Source organism: Strix uralensis, chromosome 38, assembly GCF_047716275.1.
Source record: "Strix uralensis isolate ZFMK-TIS-50842 chromosome 38, bStrUra1, whole genome shotgun sequence".
NCBI classification, from domain to species: Eukaryota; Metazoa; Chordata; class Aves; order Strigiformes; family Strigidae; genus Strix; species Strix uralensis.
In genome coordinates, this window is record NC_134009.1 from 1,233,998 (window position 1) to 1,252,780 (window position 18,783).

The 18,783-nt window shown below is 56.0% G+C and overlaps 1 protein-coding gene across 1 annotated transcript; it reads right to left on the reverse strand.

Annotated features, from left to right (window-relative positions):
• Nucleotides 1-300: 300 nt before the first annotated feature.
• Nucleotides 301-16,967, reverse strand: LOC141937145 (scavenger receptor cysteine-rich domain-containing protein DMBT1-like). The gene is given in 17 exon segments (XM_074854601.1): nucleotides 301-761; nucleotides 873-989; nucleotides 1,594-1,923; nucleotides 2,160-2,489; nucleotides 3,009-3,338; nucleotides 3,909-4,238; nucleotides 4,442-4,771; nucleotides 5,863-6,192; nucleotides 7,119-7,448; nucleotides 8,064-8,411; nucleotides 9,500-9,829; nucleotides 10,092-10,421; nucleotides 10,958-11,281; nucleotides 11,642-11,971; nucleotides 13,422-13,825; nucleotides 13,827-14,199; nucleotides 16,715-16,967. Coding segments are annotated over 17 exon segments (5,109 nt in total). The 5' UTR covers nucleotides 16,830-16,967; the 3' UTR covers nucleotides 301-633.
• Between the last annotated feature and the right edge of the window lie 1,816 nt (nucleotides 16,968-18,783).

Consider the following 18,783-nt stretch of genomic DNA (forward strand, 5'->3'; position numbering starts at 1 on the left):
CACGTCTTGTGCCCCTGTGAACCTCAGCAAGGAGGTTCCCCATGGTTGGGTCCCAAAGGGTGGGTCACAGGTTGGGGGTGTGGGGCAAGGAGAATGGGGCTCTGTGGCTGCCCCAGAACGGATCCAGGGAGGAGGGCTGAGTATCTGGGGCTGCGGGATAAAGCACATTGCAGCTCTGGCATCTGGGGAGGGTCAAGAAATGGGGGACTCGCCTCCATCCAAGGTCTGGGGGAAGCTGTGACAGAGGAGCACAAAAGCAGCTCATGGCCCACACCCCAGCACTCACACCCGTCACACCTAGAGGGTTGGGGGCCCCCTTTTAATTCATTTGCACCCCTCCTTCTTCTCCTCTGCTCCTTTAGCGCAGCCTTGCACCGGCTGCCAGGCTCGTCGGGCTCCTCCTGAGCCATGGGGGCTGCTCCGAGGTTGTGAAGGTGGTTAAATAAATGTCACCAGATTGGGAGACACCCCCTTGGCTGGCTATTTTGGGGCTCCTGACAGAAGTCATTGGCACAAGCTACTTTTGAAATGTCCTGCCCATCAGCTGCTGCTTTGTGGTCTTCAGGATTGCAGATTGGGGAAAATGGGGAGCCTGGTGCAACCCCTGGGGCATGAACTTGGGGGAGGGCCACATCACGGGGCAGCGTCTTCCTTCATCAGCTGCATCGTCTCGGTGTCGGCGTCCTCAGGGGCTTCTGCCTTGGTGGGGAGGTAGATGGCAGGCTGGAAGGACGTCGCTGAAGCTCTCTGGTGCCGGGGGGCTGTGAGATGGAGGGGACACCGGGCTGTCACCAGGCTCTGACAGCCACTGAGCGCCCCCCTGGGGGTTTTGGGGTGGCTGGAGCAGGCACACAGAGGGGTGAGACTGTCACCTCCAGCCTGGGCTGCTGCCAGGCACCTCCTCTTCAGGTTGAGCCACAGCAGGGCCCCGCTCAGCAGCATCACCAGCGCCAGCACCGCTATCAGCCCCACGCAGGATGGTGAAGCACCTGGGGTTGGGGGGAGAGCGGACTCGGGATCCCATTTCCAGCCAAGACCAGTAACAGCCAAACACTGAACGTAGCCTGACCTCCCCCAGCAGCTCGGCTGGTGGCTGAGATGGGCTTTGCTTAATCAGGCTTCACGTTAAGACCCATTTCCCTGGGTGGATGATGGGATGGGGAGGTTGGAGCAACCTTCCATGTTCCTGCTGCTCCTACAACCCCCGTCAGCTGTATGGTGCATTATCCCGCTTTGGACTTGGGGTGCTACAGCTCGCGCAGGCCTATTTCTGACCCTCCATCCTTCAAGGTTGACCCAGCTCTACCACAACCTCTCTCAGAAAATAGGGGCTGGTCCTGAAGGGAGCCCAGAGGGTTGGGGGGTGGGAATAAGGAAATTTGGACTCCAAGAAGAAATGGGAGGGGTGAGTGAGTTTTGGGGTCAGGAAAGCATCTCCCGATGCTCCCAAGGGTGGCAGAAAACGAGGCGCATCCTCCAGGAAAGGGCTTTAGGAGCTTGCCAGGATGAAGGTACCACCTTTGTACTTTCTTCTCTCCTTGGGACCTTTTCCCCCCACCCGCTGCAGCCACCGCAGAGGATCCCAGTGCTCACCTTTTGGCTTCGCGCACACCACACCGGCCGCTGAGCCCTGCCTGCACGGCCCCGGACCCATCCCTTTCTGCTGGCACTCCAGGAGCAGCGTCTCGGTCCCCTGGCAGCTCAGCCCCTCCAGTAAGGCATGGCCGTCCCCACGGTTGAACTGGTCTCCGACAGGCGCCGACTGGGCTGGCCCACAGCCCAGCTGCCTGCAGACCACCCCGGCTTCCAGCAGGCTCCAGCCGCTGCCGCACACCCCGTGCCAGGTCCTGTTGTAGAGCACCTCCACCCGCCCTGCGCAGGGACCGGGGCCGTCCCGCACGCGCAGCGGCAAGGGGTCTGTGCCTGCAAGAGGGAGCAAAGGGGGTGAGACAGCCCCTCCGACCCCGCTGGCAGATGGAGAGGGGCGTGCAAGGTGCACATGTGTGCGTGGCATGTGCCACCTGCACCTGCTGCACCATTCCCCCCCCTCAGCTCCCTTGCAAGGTCTCCCATCAGTGATGTCCCACCAGTGCTGCCAGCCTCCCAGTCCCAGATAAAACCCTTTTTTAGGACATCTGAGCATCCCCCCTGGGCACCACCTGAGCACACAACTCCTGCATCTTCCTCGTGGTTGCAGTTATGGAGTCCCCAGCTCCTAAGGCCGCACTGGGAGAAGGTGGTTTCCGTGCCGGTGCACTCCACATCATCCAGCCAGATGGGGTCCGACCCTGGTCCGAAGTGAGCTTGGTGTGGGACTGACACGGCTGTCCCACAGCCCAGCTGCTGGCAGACCACCTTGGCGTCCTTCAAATCCCAGCTGTCGTCGCAGACAGTTCCCCACTGCTGTTCGTGAAACACCTCCACTCTCCCGGCACAGCGATTCGGGCCGTTGACCAAGCGGACCTGCACCTCCTCTGTGACGTTGCTGTCTGCCAGGAGAAATATGGTTAGGAAAGGCAACAGGATGCCCATCACCTCACCAAAAAACCAAAATCCCCAAACCAGAAGCCAAAGTGCAAATACAGAGTCATTATGGTCCCCCCCAGCAAGGGATGCAACCCCCCCAACCCTTCCAGAAGAGCATGGCTGTAGGGATGGGCTTCAGTTGCACCTTCATGCCCTAAAATGGTGGTATCTCTTCCATACACGTGTGTGGACCAGGCCATGGGGACCAGGCTGGGGATTTGGGGTCAGGGCTTGACTCTCTTAGTAGGACAGGGAGGGGGGGTGTGAAGGTTTTGATGAGATGTCGGTTATGAATGCAGTGGGAACCTGTTGCTGGGTTGGGGACGTGACTGGCCAAAAAGGGGCTATGATGCTTTGCCAGCCCCCCTTCCCAAAAATCCTGCCTTTCCAGGTCTAGCATCTCCCCAAAGGCAGCCAGATGAAGTACAGGCCCTCCTGTCCGTCTGTCCCCCAAACGCCCTGTGTTGCTGGATGGGATGTACCAAAGCACACCACGCTGGCATCTTCTCCATGGTGGCAGTTAGTCTGTCCCCAGGGAAGGGCTTGGCACTGGGCGATGTTGTCCTCGCTCCCGGTGCAGTTCACGTCATCCATCCAGATGCGCTCCGTCCCCTGCCCGAAGCGAGCCCTGCCAGGGGCTGCCACGGCCGCCCCGCAGCCCAGCTGCCTGCACACCACCGCTGCATCACTCAGGTCCCAGCTGTCGTCGCAGACCGTCCCCCACTGCCCGGCGTGGAGCACCTCCACCCTCCCACCACAGCGGTTCGGTCCCTGTACCAGGCGGACCTCGGCCACCGCTGACCTGGCCTGTTCTGCGGGCAGAGAAACGGGAGATGCAGCGTTGAGGACAAGAGGGCCACGTGTCCAGGGGAGGCTTTCTGGTGGCAGCAGTCGGGGTGCAAACCTAGGCCAGATGCCCAGCCTTGGTGGGACAGAAAGACAGATCCTGGCCTGACCCTGCCTGCAGAGATGTGTGGACAGGCATGGCCCTTGAGCTTCCTAAGCACCACCAAGCACCTACATTTGGCCTCCAGACTCAGTCCCTGATGGGGAAGGGGAGAAATAAATCCCCTTTCTTGGAGCCTCGCTGGGATCCAGCAGAGTCTCAGTGCAGCCCACATCCCAAACTGGGTATCGATGTCCTCTTTCCCCCCATTCCCTGCTCAGCTGTGCCAAGGGCGGTTGGATTGGGGCAGCTTCCCGAGCTACTGGGGTGTGGGGATGGGAGCCAACACTGTCTGCCAAGGGGATGAGCCCCTGTGCCCTTGAAATCTTCCTGCAGCCAATGCTCCTGAGGTCACGTTGGAGAGGAAAAGGCTTTTGTTTTTTGGGAGGGTCAGCTCCAAGCTGTGCTTTTAGGACCCCGCAGGAATGAGCATCACCTGCACAGACCACGCCGGCATCCTCCTCATGGGTGCAACCACTGTTTCCCCAGGGCCTGGCCCGACACTCCACGAGGGCGTTCTCCCTCCCGATGCAGGCGACACCGTTCAGCCAGATGGGATCCATCCCCCTCCCGAAGGAAGCTCTTGTCGGGGCTGAGACAGCCGCCCCGCAGCCCAGCTGCCGACAGACCACCATCGCATTTCTCAGGTCCCAGCCGTGGTCACAGACTGTCCCCCATTGCTCATTGTGAAAGATCTCCACCCTCCCAGCGCAGCGATGTGGGCCGCCCATGAGCCGGACAGTTGATGTGTTGGTTGCGCCGGTGCCTGGAAGCACCGCAAAAACATCACAGTGGGTTGGGGACACACACGGTGCTGGTGGCAATGCCCGGGGCTGGGGCAAAAGGACCCGCTCCCACCCCAGGAAGGGCTTGACCATCCTGCTGCAGCACCACCCCGGACGCAGCGAGATGCAGGATGGACACCCCTGACCCCCCTGGGACACCCCGTATTGAGGGAGATGGACGTACCTAAGCACACCACACTGGCGTCTTCTCTGTGGTTGCAGTTACTCTGCCCCCAGGGACGGGCTCGGCACTGGGCCAGGGCGTCCTCGCTCCCAGCACAGGCCACATCATCCAGCCAGATGCGCCCTGTCCCCTGCCCAAAGCGAGCCCGGGCAGGGGCTGCCTCAGCTCTGCCGCAGCCCAGCTGCCTGCACACCACCGCCGCGTCTTTCAGGTCCCAACCGTCGTCGCAGACCGTCCCCCACTGCCCGGCATGGAGCACCTCCACTCTCCCGGCGCAGCGGTGTGGCCCGTCCACCAGCTGCAGGTCAATGGAGCTGGAGTTGCCTGCTTCTGTGGAGAGAGAAATAGGTGAACACATGGCTGGAGGGCACCCCCCTATCCCTGGACCGCCCCTGCCTGCATCCTTGGGCCACCCCCTACCTTCAGCACCCCACACATCTCCAGGGAGGAGCAGGACAGGGCCAGCATTCGGCCAACAAAAGGGATTGATGTGGCTGAGTGCTGCCATTTGACCAGGGGGAGGCTGCCCCAGGGTCACAGAGTCACTGAACGGTTTGTGCTGGGAGGGACCTTCAAAGATCCTCTAGTCCAACCCCCTGCCACGGGCAGGGACATCTTTCACTAGATCAGGGCCTTGAAGCTCCATTCAACCTGACCTTGAACACTTCCAATGATGGTAGGGGCTTCTCTGGGCAACCTGTTCCAGTGTCTCACCACCCTCATCATAAAATTCTTTATGTCCAGTCTAAATTTCCACTCTTTTAGTTTAAAACCATTGTCCCTTGCCCTGTCACTACAGGCCTTGGTAAAAAGTCTCTTGCTCTCTTTCTTATAAGCCTCTTCTAAGTATTTAAATGCTGCAGTAAGGTCTCTCTGGAGCCTTCTCTTCTCCAGGCTGAACAACCCCAACTCTCAGCCTTTCTCCATAGGAGAGGTGCTCCAGCCCTCTGACCATTTTTGTGGCTTCCTCTGGACCCCCTCTAACATGTCTATGTCTTGTGCTGGAGGCCCCAGGGCTGGACACAGCACTGCAGGGGGGTCTCACGAGAGCGGGTCTCCCTCGACCTGCTGGCCACACTTCTCTTGATGCAGCCTGGGGTACAATTGACTTTCTGGGTTGCAAGCGCACGTTGCTGGCTCATGTCCAACTTGTCACCCACCAGTATCCCCAGCCTTCTCCGTAGAGCTGCTCTCAATCCCTTCGTGCTCCAGTCTGTACTGATACTGGGGGTTTTGCCAACTCATGTGCAGGACCTCGCCCTTGGCCTTGAGGTGAAGGTCCAGGAGATACACATGGGTGAGAGCTGCAAGGAGCCCCTACACCAGCCCTGCACACAGCATCTCCTGCAAAGGGGCCCAGCTGCCTGCCCCTGGGTACCAGCAGGAGCTCTGCCTCTGGCCAGCCCCGTCCCGGCTCTCACCTGAGCACACCACACCGGCGTCCTCCCCATGGTGACAGTTGTGGCTGCCCCACATCTTGGCTGGGCACTCGAAGAAGTCAGTTTCCTTCCCCGTGCAGCTCACGTCATCTAGCCAGATGGGGCCAGTTCCCCACCCAAACTGAGCCGAGCTGGGGGCTGAGAGGGCCACCCCGCAGCCCAGCTGCCGGCACACCACCGCCGCATCACTCAGGTCCCAGCTGTCGTCGCAGACCGTCCCCCAGTTGTTGTTATGAAACACCTCAACTCTCCCAGCGCACTTGCCCAAACCACCCACCAGGCGAAGTTTGGGGATGCTGGCAATCCCCGAGCCTGAAAAATACCCAAAAATGGGCATTATTAGAGATATGCTTGTGCATCTTAACACCTGATGGGTTGGAGAGGGCAGGACATTCCCCACAGCAGGTCTGGGTGGTGTTGCTGCAGTGAGCTTGTACGTCCCTTGCCCTTTTTCAGGGACTTGCAGCAAAGTGAGCACGGGCATTTTTGCAGGGTGTAAGGAACTGCAGAAGATCCCTTCCACCAGTTGCACCCTCAGGGTGGTTGCACCCTGGTTCAGAGGACAGGACAGGAGAAAGCATGTGTGTCTCCACCTGAGGAACACCATGCTGGGAAGAAAAGATGCCCAAGTGTCCTCCCCAGTGTTTCTCCGTGCTTTCCTTCCCCCTCGCTTGGAAGCTCCATCACCTGGTGCTACCCACTTCTTGCCTTAGAGGAAATGGCAAAGGATCTTTTTCTGGTTGTCCCTGTCCTGACAGCTGACTGCTACATTGACCTTCTGAGGCCAAGGCTAGACCTGTAGCAGCTAGCTCAGAAGTGTGTATCACATGAGAGCAGCTGGTTCCAGTGCATCTTTCTGCATTTATCTGCACATCCTGGCATTTTACAGTGCCAGCAGCACAAGTCACTCTGCCTGCTTTTGAGCTGGGGCAGGGCACAGTTGCATCTGCTGCCACTCAAGCAGCACCCATGCACCCTCCAGCTGCCACTCCCAAAAGGGTACAGGTGCCTCACCCCATGAAACCACCTCCAATGGTGCCAGACATTGAGGCATTTCTTAAGCCATGCTGCTTTTTTCCCAGTGTATCGTATTTTCCTATGTCTCTGAACCCTGTTATTTTAATGCACTTTCTACCAATCTGGGCAGTTTTTTGGCCAGCTTGTTCCAAGACTGTTCCCAGCCTGCAGAAGGATAGGGCTTGGTCCATCTTACAGAGACAGCATGTGGTGAGAGTTACCTGAGCACACAACGCTGGCATCTTCCACGTGGTTGCATGCATGGTGTCCCCAAGGCTTGAATGAGCATTCAGTGAGGGTGGCTTCTGTTCCAAGGCAACTCACCCCATCTAGCCAGATGGGGCCAGATCCTTCCCCAAAACCAGATAAGCCTGGGGCTGACATGGCTGTTCCGCAGCCCAGCTGCCGGCACACCACGGCTGCATCGTTCAGGTCCCAGCCATCGTCACAGATGGTCCCCCACTGGTGGCTGTGGAAGACCTCCACCCTCCCAGCGCAGCGGTGCGGGCCGTTCACAAGCCGTAGGGCTTCTGAGCTCCCCAGGTCCAAGTCTAAAACCAGAATCAGACAACAATAAATCCTGGCCAGAAATTCTTGCCTGTCAAGCGGCCGGCAACGTGATGGACCTCCCCTTGCTAGGCCTCCACCAGCATGTAGCATTTCTGCTACTGCTGCACCCTGGGTGTGCATGTGTGAGCACCCTTTGGGACAAGCCTGCTAGGACCATGCCCAGTAGATTGTCAACTTGGCCAAATTACTGAGGAGCTCCCATGATATGAGTATCCCCATGGAGACAAGCAGGCAAGGAGCCACCAAGTGCATCGTGCACCTGAGCAAGCAATAGCTTGGTGAAGAGAAGGGACTCCCTGAGGACTAGATGCTGTGTGGTAGCATGGATCAAAAAACCCCACAGGGGTAGCTGCAACCCTGGTGTGCCAGGGCTCTTTGCGTGTGATGGAAAACCTACATTTTACAGGCTTGGGATTTCCAAGCACTTTGCTGGAAGGAAGCCAGGGATGGGTAGACCTCAAAACAGAAAACACCTTGTTTTTCCTGGTGGGACCACAGGAACAAGGGCTGGTTGAGCCAGGACAAGGGGGAGCTGGATGAGCAAATTTGGTCAGACTGCACAGCCTCCCCCAGGGGAGGACTGATCCCCGACTCACCCCACTGACCTGCGGCTGCAGAGCACATGACGCCTGCGTGCCCCCTCGACTTGCAGCTCTCAGCGCCCCAGAACTTGACCTTGCATTCGAAGAGGGCCCCCTCTGTCCCGGTGCACTCCACGGCATCCACCCAGATCAGGCCATCTCCTGTCCCAAACTGGGCAGACCCCGCAGCAGAGTGTGCCACCTCACAGCCCAGCTGCTGACACACCACACGGGCTTCGGCCAGGTCCCAGCCATCGGTGCAGATGCCCCCCCAGCGCTGATCATGAAACACTTCAACTCTCCCGGAGCATGGATCTGAGCCGTTCACCAGACGGAGGTTTCCGAGGTCAGAAATGCCCGATCCTACAACATCAGAGAGCGTACATGTGTTAAGGCGATACCTTCTGCCCCATGAAACCTCTGTCTGCCAGCAATGGGTTTACATCAGAGGCTGAGTAGCCTTGGGGGTCAAGGATGTTCTTGCAACAACAGAGAGGGCAGATCTTTGAGGTGTGATGTGAACTAGCCCAAGTGGTGCCCAAGGCTTGATTAACATGGACTTAACCAAATATAGTCAATGGACCCTATATGCTTTGCCCTCCTAAAGGAGACACATAGGAATGGGTTCTGTCACCAAGATGTAGGTGTCCTTGTGTGTTTGGGACTCCTGGGATACCTCGCCTGCCCTCCAGCTTCTGCTCCTGAAGGGCACAGGTTTTCCTGTAGGATCTCTTAGCCCAACTAGGATGAGATGCTACCTTCCCATGCTGGGGTGACTGAATTCAACTCTGGCTGTCTTGGTCAGTGACATCCAGATATTAAGCAAAGTCCATCTGATATTAAGCAACCTGGTTGCAACCCAGTGGCCCCAGCTTCTTAACAGTCACTCAAATGAGCTGCGGGGTTCCTCTGGCAGAAAGTCAGAGTTGGAGAGGAGCGAGAGGGATGGGAGATGGGCTCTCATGGGCTCATGCAGCTCTGAGCATCACAGGGAACATCTACCATGGATCAACAAAGGTGTTGGAGAGTTCTCCCTGACTGTAACAGTTGAAGACCCATTCGTACTGCAGTCTGCCCTGCTGGGGAGAAGTAGGTGGCCATGTTGCAATCTGCCTGATGGAAATGGTCTCTGGCCTGTGCTAACTGCTGGGATTTGTGATAGGTAACATCAGCCACAAGCATGCTGGAGACCATATTTTTAGCGATAGCCGTGCAGATGGGCAAGGCATTTGTTTTTCTTTGACTTTAACGTCTGCATACAGCTGCCCTCTTCCACCAGGATGGACCACGAGGGGCTGACTTCAGAGCAAAGGGTCTTCAGATTGGCTGCAAACTGTTCCTGCATCGCAAACCCTTGCACTCATAGAGGAAAGCAGAGTCAAACCCCAGACCAGGAGGACCATGGTAGAGTTTGCTGCAGTGCTCCCAGTGCCACGACAAGTGGTGGTTACCTGAGCACACCACACTGGCATCTTCTCCATGCTCGCATCCATGGACACCCCAGCCCTTGGTTCTGCATTCAGAGAGGGCTGCCTCGGTCCCCGAGCAGTGCACGTCGTTCAGCCAGATGGGTCCCTGTCCCTCCCCGAAGCGAGCCCGCCGTGGAGCTGATACCACCATCCCGCAGTCCAGCTGCCGGCACACCACTTTGGCATCCGTAAAGTCCCAGTTGTCGTCACACACCGTCCCCCATTTATCATTGTGAAACACCTCGACCCTCCCAGCGCAGCGACCTGGACCATCCACCAGCCGGACCGGGGCGAAACTGGAAACAGCCGAGCCTGCAACAGGCAGGGAGATGCTCAGAGCACCCAACCCCTTCATGGGAGGAAGAAGGACCCTGCGTTTTGGCACGTAGCTGGTGCTGCTTGGTCACATCACCTCTGAACCCATAGCATCTCATCCCCACCTCATGGAAGAACTTCCCAAAGGGTTTACTTGACTCAGCAGCAAGTGGAGTGAAGACGGCATCTTGCTCCCAACTGGGATGGGGGACATTACCGGTGCATCCTGACCCATTACTGGTGCCAGAGTGAAACCCACCTGAGCATACCACGCTGGCGTGCTTTCCGTGGCCACAGCTGCTCTCTCCCCATGGGCTCATCTGGCATTTTGTAAGGGCTGGCTCCGTCCCCTGGCAATTCACATTGTCCAGCCAGATGCGTGGGGGCCCGGCACCAAATTCCAGCCCCTCCATTGCTGGCAGCACCCTCCCACAGCCCAGCTGCCGGCACACGACCTCAGCATCCTGCTTATCCCAGCCATGGTTGCAGATGGCTCCCCACTCCTCCTGGTGAAGCACCTCAACTCTGCCAGTGCAGCGGTGCGAGCCATTTGCCAGTCGGAGATGAGCCGGCTCAGGGATGATCGAGTCTGCGAACACCCGAGAGAATTATTAATGCTTTCAGACAGCCACCAGTTTCCCTCCATGCTTATCCTATTGCAATTAAGCTCCCAGCCCCTCTTCTAGCTGCCAAAAGGCACAGAGGATGGGAGAACAGGAGGGGTGAAACCCAAAACTCTCCCCAGGAGCACCCTGCACCACAGCATCTCCCTGCAGACGGTGGTCCATGCTGGTCCTGCACCCTCCTGGACCCCAGCCCCACTCCCTACAAGAATTGCTCACTGGGTGAGTTGCTTTCAACAAGCTTCCCTGCAAAGGGTTGGTCTTGTTGGAGCAGGAGGGTTCGCAGAAGGGCAGGAAATAGGGATCCCTGTAGGAATGCCTCCCATTGCCTTAAATAAACACCTTGGGATGGGAGGAGCTGCACTCCGATGGACCATCAGGTGCAAGGGGGGGTCTGGGAAAACCCCACTGGCTGCTGGTGCTGACCCCCAGTCTTACCTGGGGGTGCAGACACGACACAGACCCCCTCCCCACTGCCTTGTGTGGAGTGAGCACTTGTCACCTGAGCAAACCACGCCGGCATCTTCCCCATGGTAGCAATTATTGATGCCCCACGGCCGGCCCAAGCAGTCAGACAGTGTGTTCTCCATCCCCGTGCAGTTCGTCTCATCCATCCAGATGATGCCGTCCCCACGCCCAAACTGAGCCCCGCCGGGGGCCGACAGCGCTTGCCCACAGTCCAGCTGCCGGCAGACAACCTCGGCATCCAGCAGGTCCCAGTTGTCATCGCACACAGTCCCCCACTTCTTGTTATGGAAGATCTCGACCCTGCCAGCACAGCGGCTGCCATAGTTTACCAGCCGGACCTGGTCACCCTCTGAGTTACCTAAAGGAGGGAAATATGGGGAAGGGCCAGCACACTGTGTCCCCTGGGTAAGGAAAACTGCTCTGGCACCTTCTCAAGTAGCTGAGTGTTGCACCAGGTGCTGCAGGCATGTCTAATCATCGCAAAAAGGAGTTGGCTGATCCCCAGAGCCTGCTGGCTAAGGGGCACTGCAGCAGCATCCCACCCACTTGCATCGGAACCGACCCCTCCAGGAGGATGCCCAAAGTTTCTCCAGCCCCCCAGGCACCCCATGACACTCTGTGATGGAAACGCCCACGAAGAGGGCATGTCATCCAGGGCTGCTTGCAAAGGTAGAAAATAAACGTCATGGACAAAGATCCACCACTGCGAGGTGGTTACCTGTGCACACCACGCCAGCTTCTCTCCCATGGTGACAAGTGCCATTGCCCCGGGGCTTCGTCTTGCATGCAGAGAGGGCAGTCTCCGTGCCCACACAACTCACGCTGTTGGGCCACGTTTGCCCAGGTCCTTGCCCAAAATGTGACTTGTCAGGCACCGACAGCGCTCTCCCGCAGCCCAGCTGCCTGCACACCACACGAGCCTCAGCCAGACCCCAGCCCTCATCACAAAGGGCTGCCCAGGTGCCATTGTGGATGACCTCCACCCTGCCTTCGCAGGGCGTCGAACCGTTGGCCAGGCGGAGCTCAGTGGCCGTGGACACCCCTGAAGCTGCCAATAACATACAAGGGTAAGTCAGAGCCATAGCTGTTTCCGCTCCAGTCTGAGCATCCTCCGTGCACAGTGAGCGCCCAGGCTGGAGACCGAGTCCTGCAATGCTCAGCATCCTCTTAAAAGTGAATTTTGAGGGGTGGCTTTGCAAAGGGGCTTTATTGCACAGTCACCTTATTGCAAAGTCACTGTATCATAGACTCATAGAATAGTTTGGGTTGGAAGGGACCTTTAAAGCTCATCTAGTCCAACCCCCTGCACTGAGCAGAGACATCTTCAACTAGACCAGGTTGCTCAGAGCCCCATTACACCTGACCTTGAATGTTTCCAGGGATGAGGCATCTACCACTGCTCTGGGCAACCTGTGCTAGTGTTTCATTGCCCTCATCATGAAAAAGTTCTTCCTTATATCTAGTCTGAATCTCCCCTCTTTTAGTTTAAAACCATGACCCCTTGTCCTATCGCAACAGGCCCTGTGAAAAAGTCTGTCCCCATCTTATAAGCTCCCGTTAAGTATTTAAAGGCCACAATAAGGTCTCCCCGGAGCCTTCTCTTCTCCAGGTTGAACACCCCAACTCTCTCAGCCTGTCCTAACAGGGGAGGTGCTCCAGCCCCCCGGTCATCCTTGTGGTCTCTGGACACACTCGAGGAGGTCTGTGTCCTTCTGATGTTGGTGCCCCCAGAGCTGGACCCAGCACTGCAGGGGGGGTCTTAGGAGAGTGGAGCAGAGGGCGAGAATCCCCTCCCTCAATCTGCTGGCCACACATCTCTTGATGGATCCCAGAATACGGTTGGCTTTCTGTGCCGCGAGCGCACATTGTTGGGTCATGTCCAGCTTCTCATCCACCAGTACCCCAAAGTCCTTCTCCACAGGGCTGGTCTCGATCCTTTCATCCCCCAGCCTGCACTGATACTGGGGGTTGCCCTGGCCCCTGTGCAGGACCTTATTGCAAAGGCACTTTATTGCAAAGTCGCCTTTTTGCAAAGGCGCTTTCCTGCTCCCTGCTGTGCAGCCCAAATAAAAGAGTGCACCAAATACTCCATCAAAAGCCCTTCATCGCAGGTGATGGGTGAGACAGACCTGGCCTGGCTGGATGGGCAGGAACTGGAGAGGGCAAATTACACCTGCAGAAAGTTTTGTATGGTACAGCCTAGTTGCCCCCAAGTCAAACCAGGCTTTGGGGCGGGTCCTCGATAATTCATGCACGCAACTGCAAGCGAAGGGCCCTTTTGCTGTTCCTGCAGCTTAGCACTGGATCCACAGCAGCAGGAGGCGGGCAAAGGCTTTGCAGGGCAACTTGCCCACCTGGGTGCTGCAGGTGCTCCCCAGAGCTGCAAAGGGGATGCGGGGGGCAAGCACCCTTGGAGGGTAAGCAGGAGCCATCCCATGATGCCTTAGGAAACCCTAAAAGTTTGACATTGACCCCTCTTGCAGCTTGAGGTGAGTTACCTGAACATATCACTCCAGCATCCTCCCCGTGGAAGCAGTTGTTGTCCCCCCATGCTCTGGCCCGGCAGTCGAAGAGGGTGTCCTCGGTGCCGGCACAGTTTACCTCATCCAACCAGATGGGATCGTGTCCCCTCCCAAAGTGAGCCCCTCTGGTGGCTGACAGTGCCGTGCCACAGCCCAGCTGCCGGCACACCACTGCTGCATCCACTAGGTCCCAGTCGTCGTCGCAGACCGTCCCCCACATGTGGTTGTGGAGCACCTCCACCCTCCCGGCGCAGCGGTTGGGGCCGTTGAGCAGCTGGAGGGTGCCCAGGGCAGTGATGCTGGAGTCTGTGGGTACCCCAAGGGGACAGTCATAGAAGGGTTGTGCATCACTGCTGGTGTAGCAGGAAGGGATGGAGGGGTGGAGGTGGTGCACAGCCAGATGGCTGCTGTCCTGGGCTACCTGAGCACTCAACACTGGCGTCCTCCACATGGTAACAGTTGTGTTCCCCCCACGGCCTGGCTCGGCATTCAGAGAGGTTCCTTTCCTCCCCGGTGCAGTTGACCTCATCCAACCAGATCTGTCCCGTTCCTTCTCCATACCGAACTCCTGGTGCCACTGACAGCACTGTCCCGCAGCCCAGCTGCCGGCACACGACCCGGCCCTCAGGGGAACCCCAGCTGTCATCGCACACTGTCCCCCACGTCCCGTTGTGGAGCACCTCCACCCGCCCAGCACAGCGGCTGGGGCCACCCACCAGGCGAAGGAACCCCCCTGGGCTCTCAGCAGCTGCGCCTGCAAAGCCAGGAGGGGAAAGAGAAGGGGAGGTGAAATCCTGGGGGTGGATGGGGCTCAGCTGCTCACATATTTGCGATAGTTCCTGCCCCCCCAAAAAGGGTTTCAGAAGTGGTGTTGACCATCCCACACCTGCCCTGGGCATCTCAGGTGGCTCTGGGCATCTGTAGTCAACTGAGACCCTTCTCTGCATCTAAACCCTGAATTTATCCATCTTAACCTCAGTGTGGATCCCACACCCCAGGAACGCTTTTCTTGCTCACGTAACAGGCACAGAAAATGGGTATTTAGCTCATGCATGTTTTTGTACAAGTGGCCATCAGCAAAGATGTAACTTCACCATCAAGAGTGGGTAATGCCTTGGGGTCCAGCGGCGTGGAAAGCTTGTGGGAATGAGTGGAAAAGTGCTTGAGCTCAGGGTCTTGGCAATTTCAGGTTGACATAGCGCTTAAGGGATATGGTGTAGTTGGGAACTGTCAGTGTTAGGTTAATGGTTGGACTAGATGGTCTTCAAGGTCTTTTCCAACCTAGATGATTCTGTGATTCTGTAATGTGCAAGACCCACGATGTGAGATTGCTGCTGGTCCCATATGCACGCTTTTGCAAGAGCGCTAACTGAAGGGAAATGGTGCAGAAAGGAGCCATAACTGGGCGTTAGTCATGTGGAGAGCTCAACTGGGTCAGCAGAAAAAAAGAGTTCAAGAGGGATATGATTGCATTGTGTAAATAAGCTTGTTGACCATGGATAATGATTTCTGAACTGCTCAGGCGCTGATCTGCGCGTGGGTCTGGCCATCAGCAAGCAAGGGGCCAGTTGTAGCACTTGGGAAGTCACGGGGGCCAGAAAGAGGATGAAACAGGTTAAAAAACAAATCCCTGAGTCATTCAAATACAAACAGCATCTGAGCAGCTGTGGCATGCTGCGTGCAGGTGTGCCTAGCTCAACTCTTTCATTCAGGCTGTGCAGTGGGGAGCAGGAAAGCGTCTTTGCAGTAAAGTGTCTTTGCAATAAAGCCCCTTTGCAAAGCCGCCTCTCAGCATTCACTTCTATGAGGAGGCTGAACCAGATGCACGGGGGGCACTCGGTCTACAGTTTGCAGGCTCTCCTGTCCCCAGGGTAAGAGCACGGTCCTGATGATGGCTGGCTCTTCTGCTTCACCCTTTCCCTGTGCGCCTTTTGCTCTCCTTCCTTATTTTTACTAGGAGCGATGAGGCTACCCTGTGATAACACAATAAATCAACCCTGCAGCTGATTGATAGATTTCTCGGCATGTTTCATGCAAGCACTGCCTGGTCGCTTGTGCATTGACTGTGCTTGGGTGGACAAGTCCCATCCCAGATGTCTCCAGCCAGCCAGGAGATACTGACTGTTGAAGAGGCAAATGCCGTACTGAATTTTTCCAGGAGCAGAATTTAAAAAAAAAAAGAAGTGGGAAAATTGTACTGTTCATGAATCAACAAAGAAGGAGGAAACCCAAGCAAGTTAAAGCAAAATTTTAGTTCCAAGAGGCAGTGGTACAAACTGACCCTAGCAACTAATCAGCCTGGAAATTAAAATTAAATCACAACCAGCAGGAAAAGCACATTCCTAATTTTGCTTACTCCAAACCTGATCAGATGAGTGTTTCTGCTCGTGCCCTTTGTAAATGTGAACCAGCACTAAGAGCGTTGCCCAAATCAAAGCTTCTGCTCTGAGCTGGGACAGCTTGGGCAAAGCCCTGAGACCTTTCTTAACCATTTCCAAAGTGAAGTTGCCATTGAACCATCAGCACGATATTGCTCTTGCAGCAGAACTCTTCCCCATCCTTGCACCAATGTGAGAGCAAACCATGGCTGCGGATAAGGGACCTGTAGGGTCTGCAGCTTCCTTATGGCTCTGCCTGAGCACAAGAAGGGACGTGTCTCTTGCCAGCATCTTGCCTGTCTGCCCTGTTAGCCCAAAAACTATTCAGTTCCTTGTGCTGCACATCCATTAGCCAGCCAGCCCTGTCCTGGCAATGTGGGGCTCTACTTCCTCACCTCTCTGTCATATGGGGAGCCAACCCTGTTAATGCATACTGCTGATGGGTTTGACCAAGCCTCCTCAGTGCTGTAAAACCATGAGTTTGCCATGTATGGTCCAGGATAAGCCAAGATTAAAGCAGGGCAGGAGGCCGTGGCCAGCTGTGAGACAGCTTCAGGATCAGGCATGCTTCCCTCCACTCTTGTAATGCTCACAAGCCTTTAATTATGTGGCACAAGCCTTTGATTACGGGGCAAAACCACGTGTGCAGAAGTAGACCTCCAATGTATGACTCTTGGAATGCAGCAGAGATAGCTGAGCTCATGTGAAAAACCTTTCACCCACCTCCAAAGCCATCATAAACCATTCCCCCCTACCCCAGACCCCTGAGTGAAACCCAGGACCACCGACCAGCCTCTGCTGTGCGCCACAAAGTGCTAGCTGAGTAGGCTGGAGAAGCTGACATGGCCAATGGGCTCCCCGTAGTCAGCAGCAAAGGTGAACACCACTCACCCCAAAGACACGCCATCAAGAGGACAGTCCCCGCGCTCTTGGTCCTACCACAGGTGGGTTGGTTTCTGCCCCTGGGGTGGCTGGATGAAGGATGGAGACCACCCAGCATCCCCATGTTCGCAGCCTGGCCACGGGCTGGAGGTTGGAGTAAACTGTCTTTGTGAAAGATGCCAGCTGAGCCTGGTGTCCCACTGGCCAACTAGGAGGGCAGACTGGGATTTCTGCAGTGAGCCCTCCTCTTCTGCTGCCCTGCTCCCCCCCTGGGAGTTTCACCTCCTGTGAAGCTCTGCCAGGAGTTGACCCGCTGCCCCATGCAGCGGCCAGTCTTGTCATCAGCTTGCGAAATGGCGAGCTGTTCCAGGAAAACATGGAGCAAACAAAACCTTCTCGACGCTCGGGTCCCGTCTCGTACGTGCCATCCCCTGTGGGCACCTCAGCTGCCCTGATGCATACTGGTACAAGATATCTACTTTCAACAGGCTAAACCAGGCCTTTATGCACAGAACTGGGGAAATATACCTACGTTACCTTCATTAGAAAGTGTCTGGTTGGGTTTTGGGGGGTGAGGCACCATCGGCTGCAAGAAAATAGGTTACTATAGGCTGGAAATAGCCTTATTGTGGAGGGTGGAACCAGCGCCTGCATTGTAGCCATTTGCCATCAGGTGAGCCTGGACACCATCCATGACGAGAAAGGGTCTCACACCCACCTTGTGATGCTTTGAACAGCTCGGTTGGATTTGGAAAACAATGGGAACTGCCATTTTCTTAGCCTACTGTGGCTGCACTTGCAAGACCCCAAGGGTCCCTTTTGGATAAGCAGTTTGCTTCCCAAATACTGTTATGCAGATGATGCTCCAGGCATGTCCCTTGCAAATTGCTCCCCAAGCATGTCACAACATGCTGAGAGGGTGGAAGAGTTTGCTGTCCTCCCATCCCTTCATGGCGGCATGCTCAAGTTGTGCAAGGAAAGGACTCGAAGGCAGAGCAGCATGCCACTGGAAAGAATGAGTTTTGCAAAAGGGTCATCAAGTTAACATCACTTGTTGCTCCAAATAGGAGAGTTCAGACAGAGGTGGGTGCTGTGCTGGTGGTACATTGGAGATGGGGATTGCATTGGTGTGGTGGTTTAGCCCCTGCCGGGGTCTGAGACCATGCGGCCGCTGTCCCTCCCCCACAAAGGGAGTGAAATACAAAGCCCCAAGACTGAAATAAGGAAAGGTTTAATACAACAATGCAATAGCAACACAACCAACAACAACAATAACAATAACAGTAATAGTGATAGCAATGAACAGAGCAAAATAGCTACCAAATACAGCAGTTTGAAGCACGATGTACAAAACCACGAGTGCACCTCGCTCTGCGCCAGGAAAAATGTGACCTGCCAGGATGTGACGTCCGCATGGTATCTGAATAACCCAGCTAGAGCTCCCCCCCCACTGCTGGGGAAACTTAACCCTATCCTGGTTAAACCAGGACAATTGGGCAAGGATGTGACCCCTGACAGAAACAGGGTGGATGGTTCTGCCCATGTCTGTGCAAAAATAAGAAGCAAAATTGGAGCATGTAATGAGAAGAGGACAGCATGGCCAGGAAGGTCTCAGACTGAGTTTAATCTGTTCAGCAAAACCTGAGAGGGGTAGTAGAGTGGAGAGTAGATTTCTGCCTGTACAAAGATCAAACAGGAGAAACCCAAACCCTAGAGGCATGCAGAGCTAGGGCTGAAGACCAGAAGGAAAAAAGAGGTGCACTAAACAAAGGTAGAAGAATAAGCAGGTGAAAATTAGCCTGGAAATAAGTCAAAACTCATATCATAAAAAGCTGAGCAGTTGGGAAGGGTGACTATATGCATTTGTATCGAGGCTCGGTGGGCTCAAGGACTTTGTTCCCCTTCTTTGCAAACAACCAGGCTGCACCGACTGGCATGGAAATGCTGTGAACTGTCATAGCCCGATGCAGCCCTGGGCAAGGACATTTCTGCTGGGGCTGTTTTCACAGTTTGGATAAACAGCCACTCTGCAAGTGAGTCATGGTCCTATGTCCCTTCTGCTCCTTTTGAATTTGGGT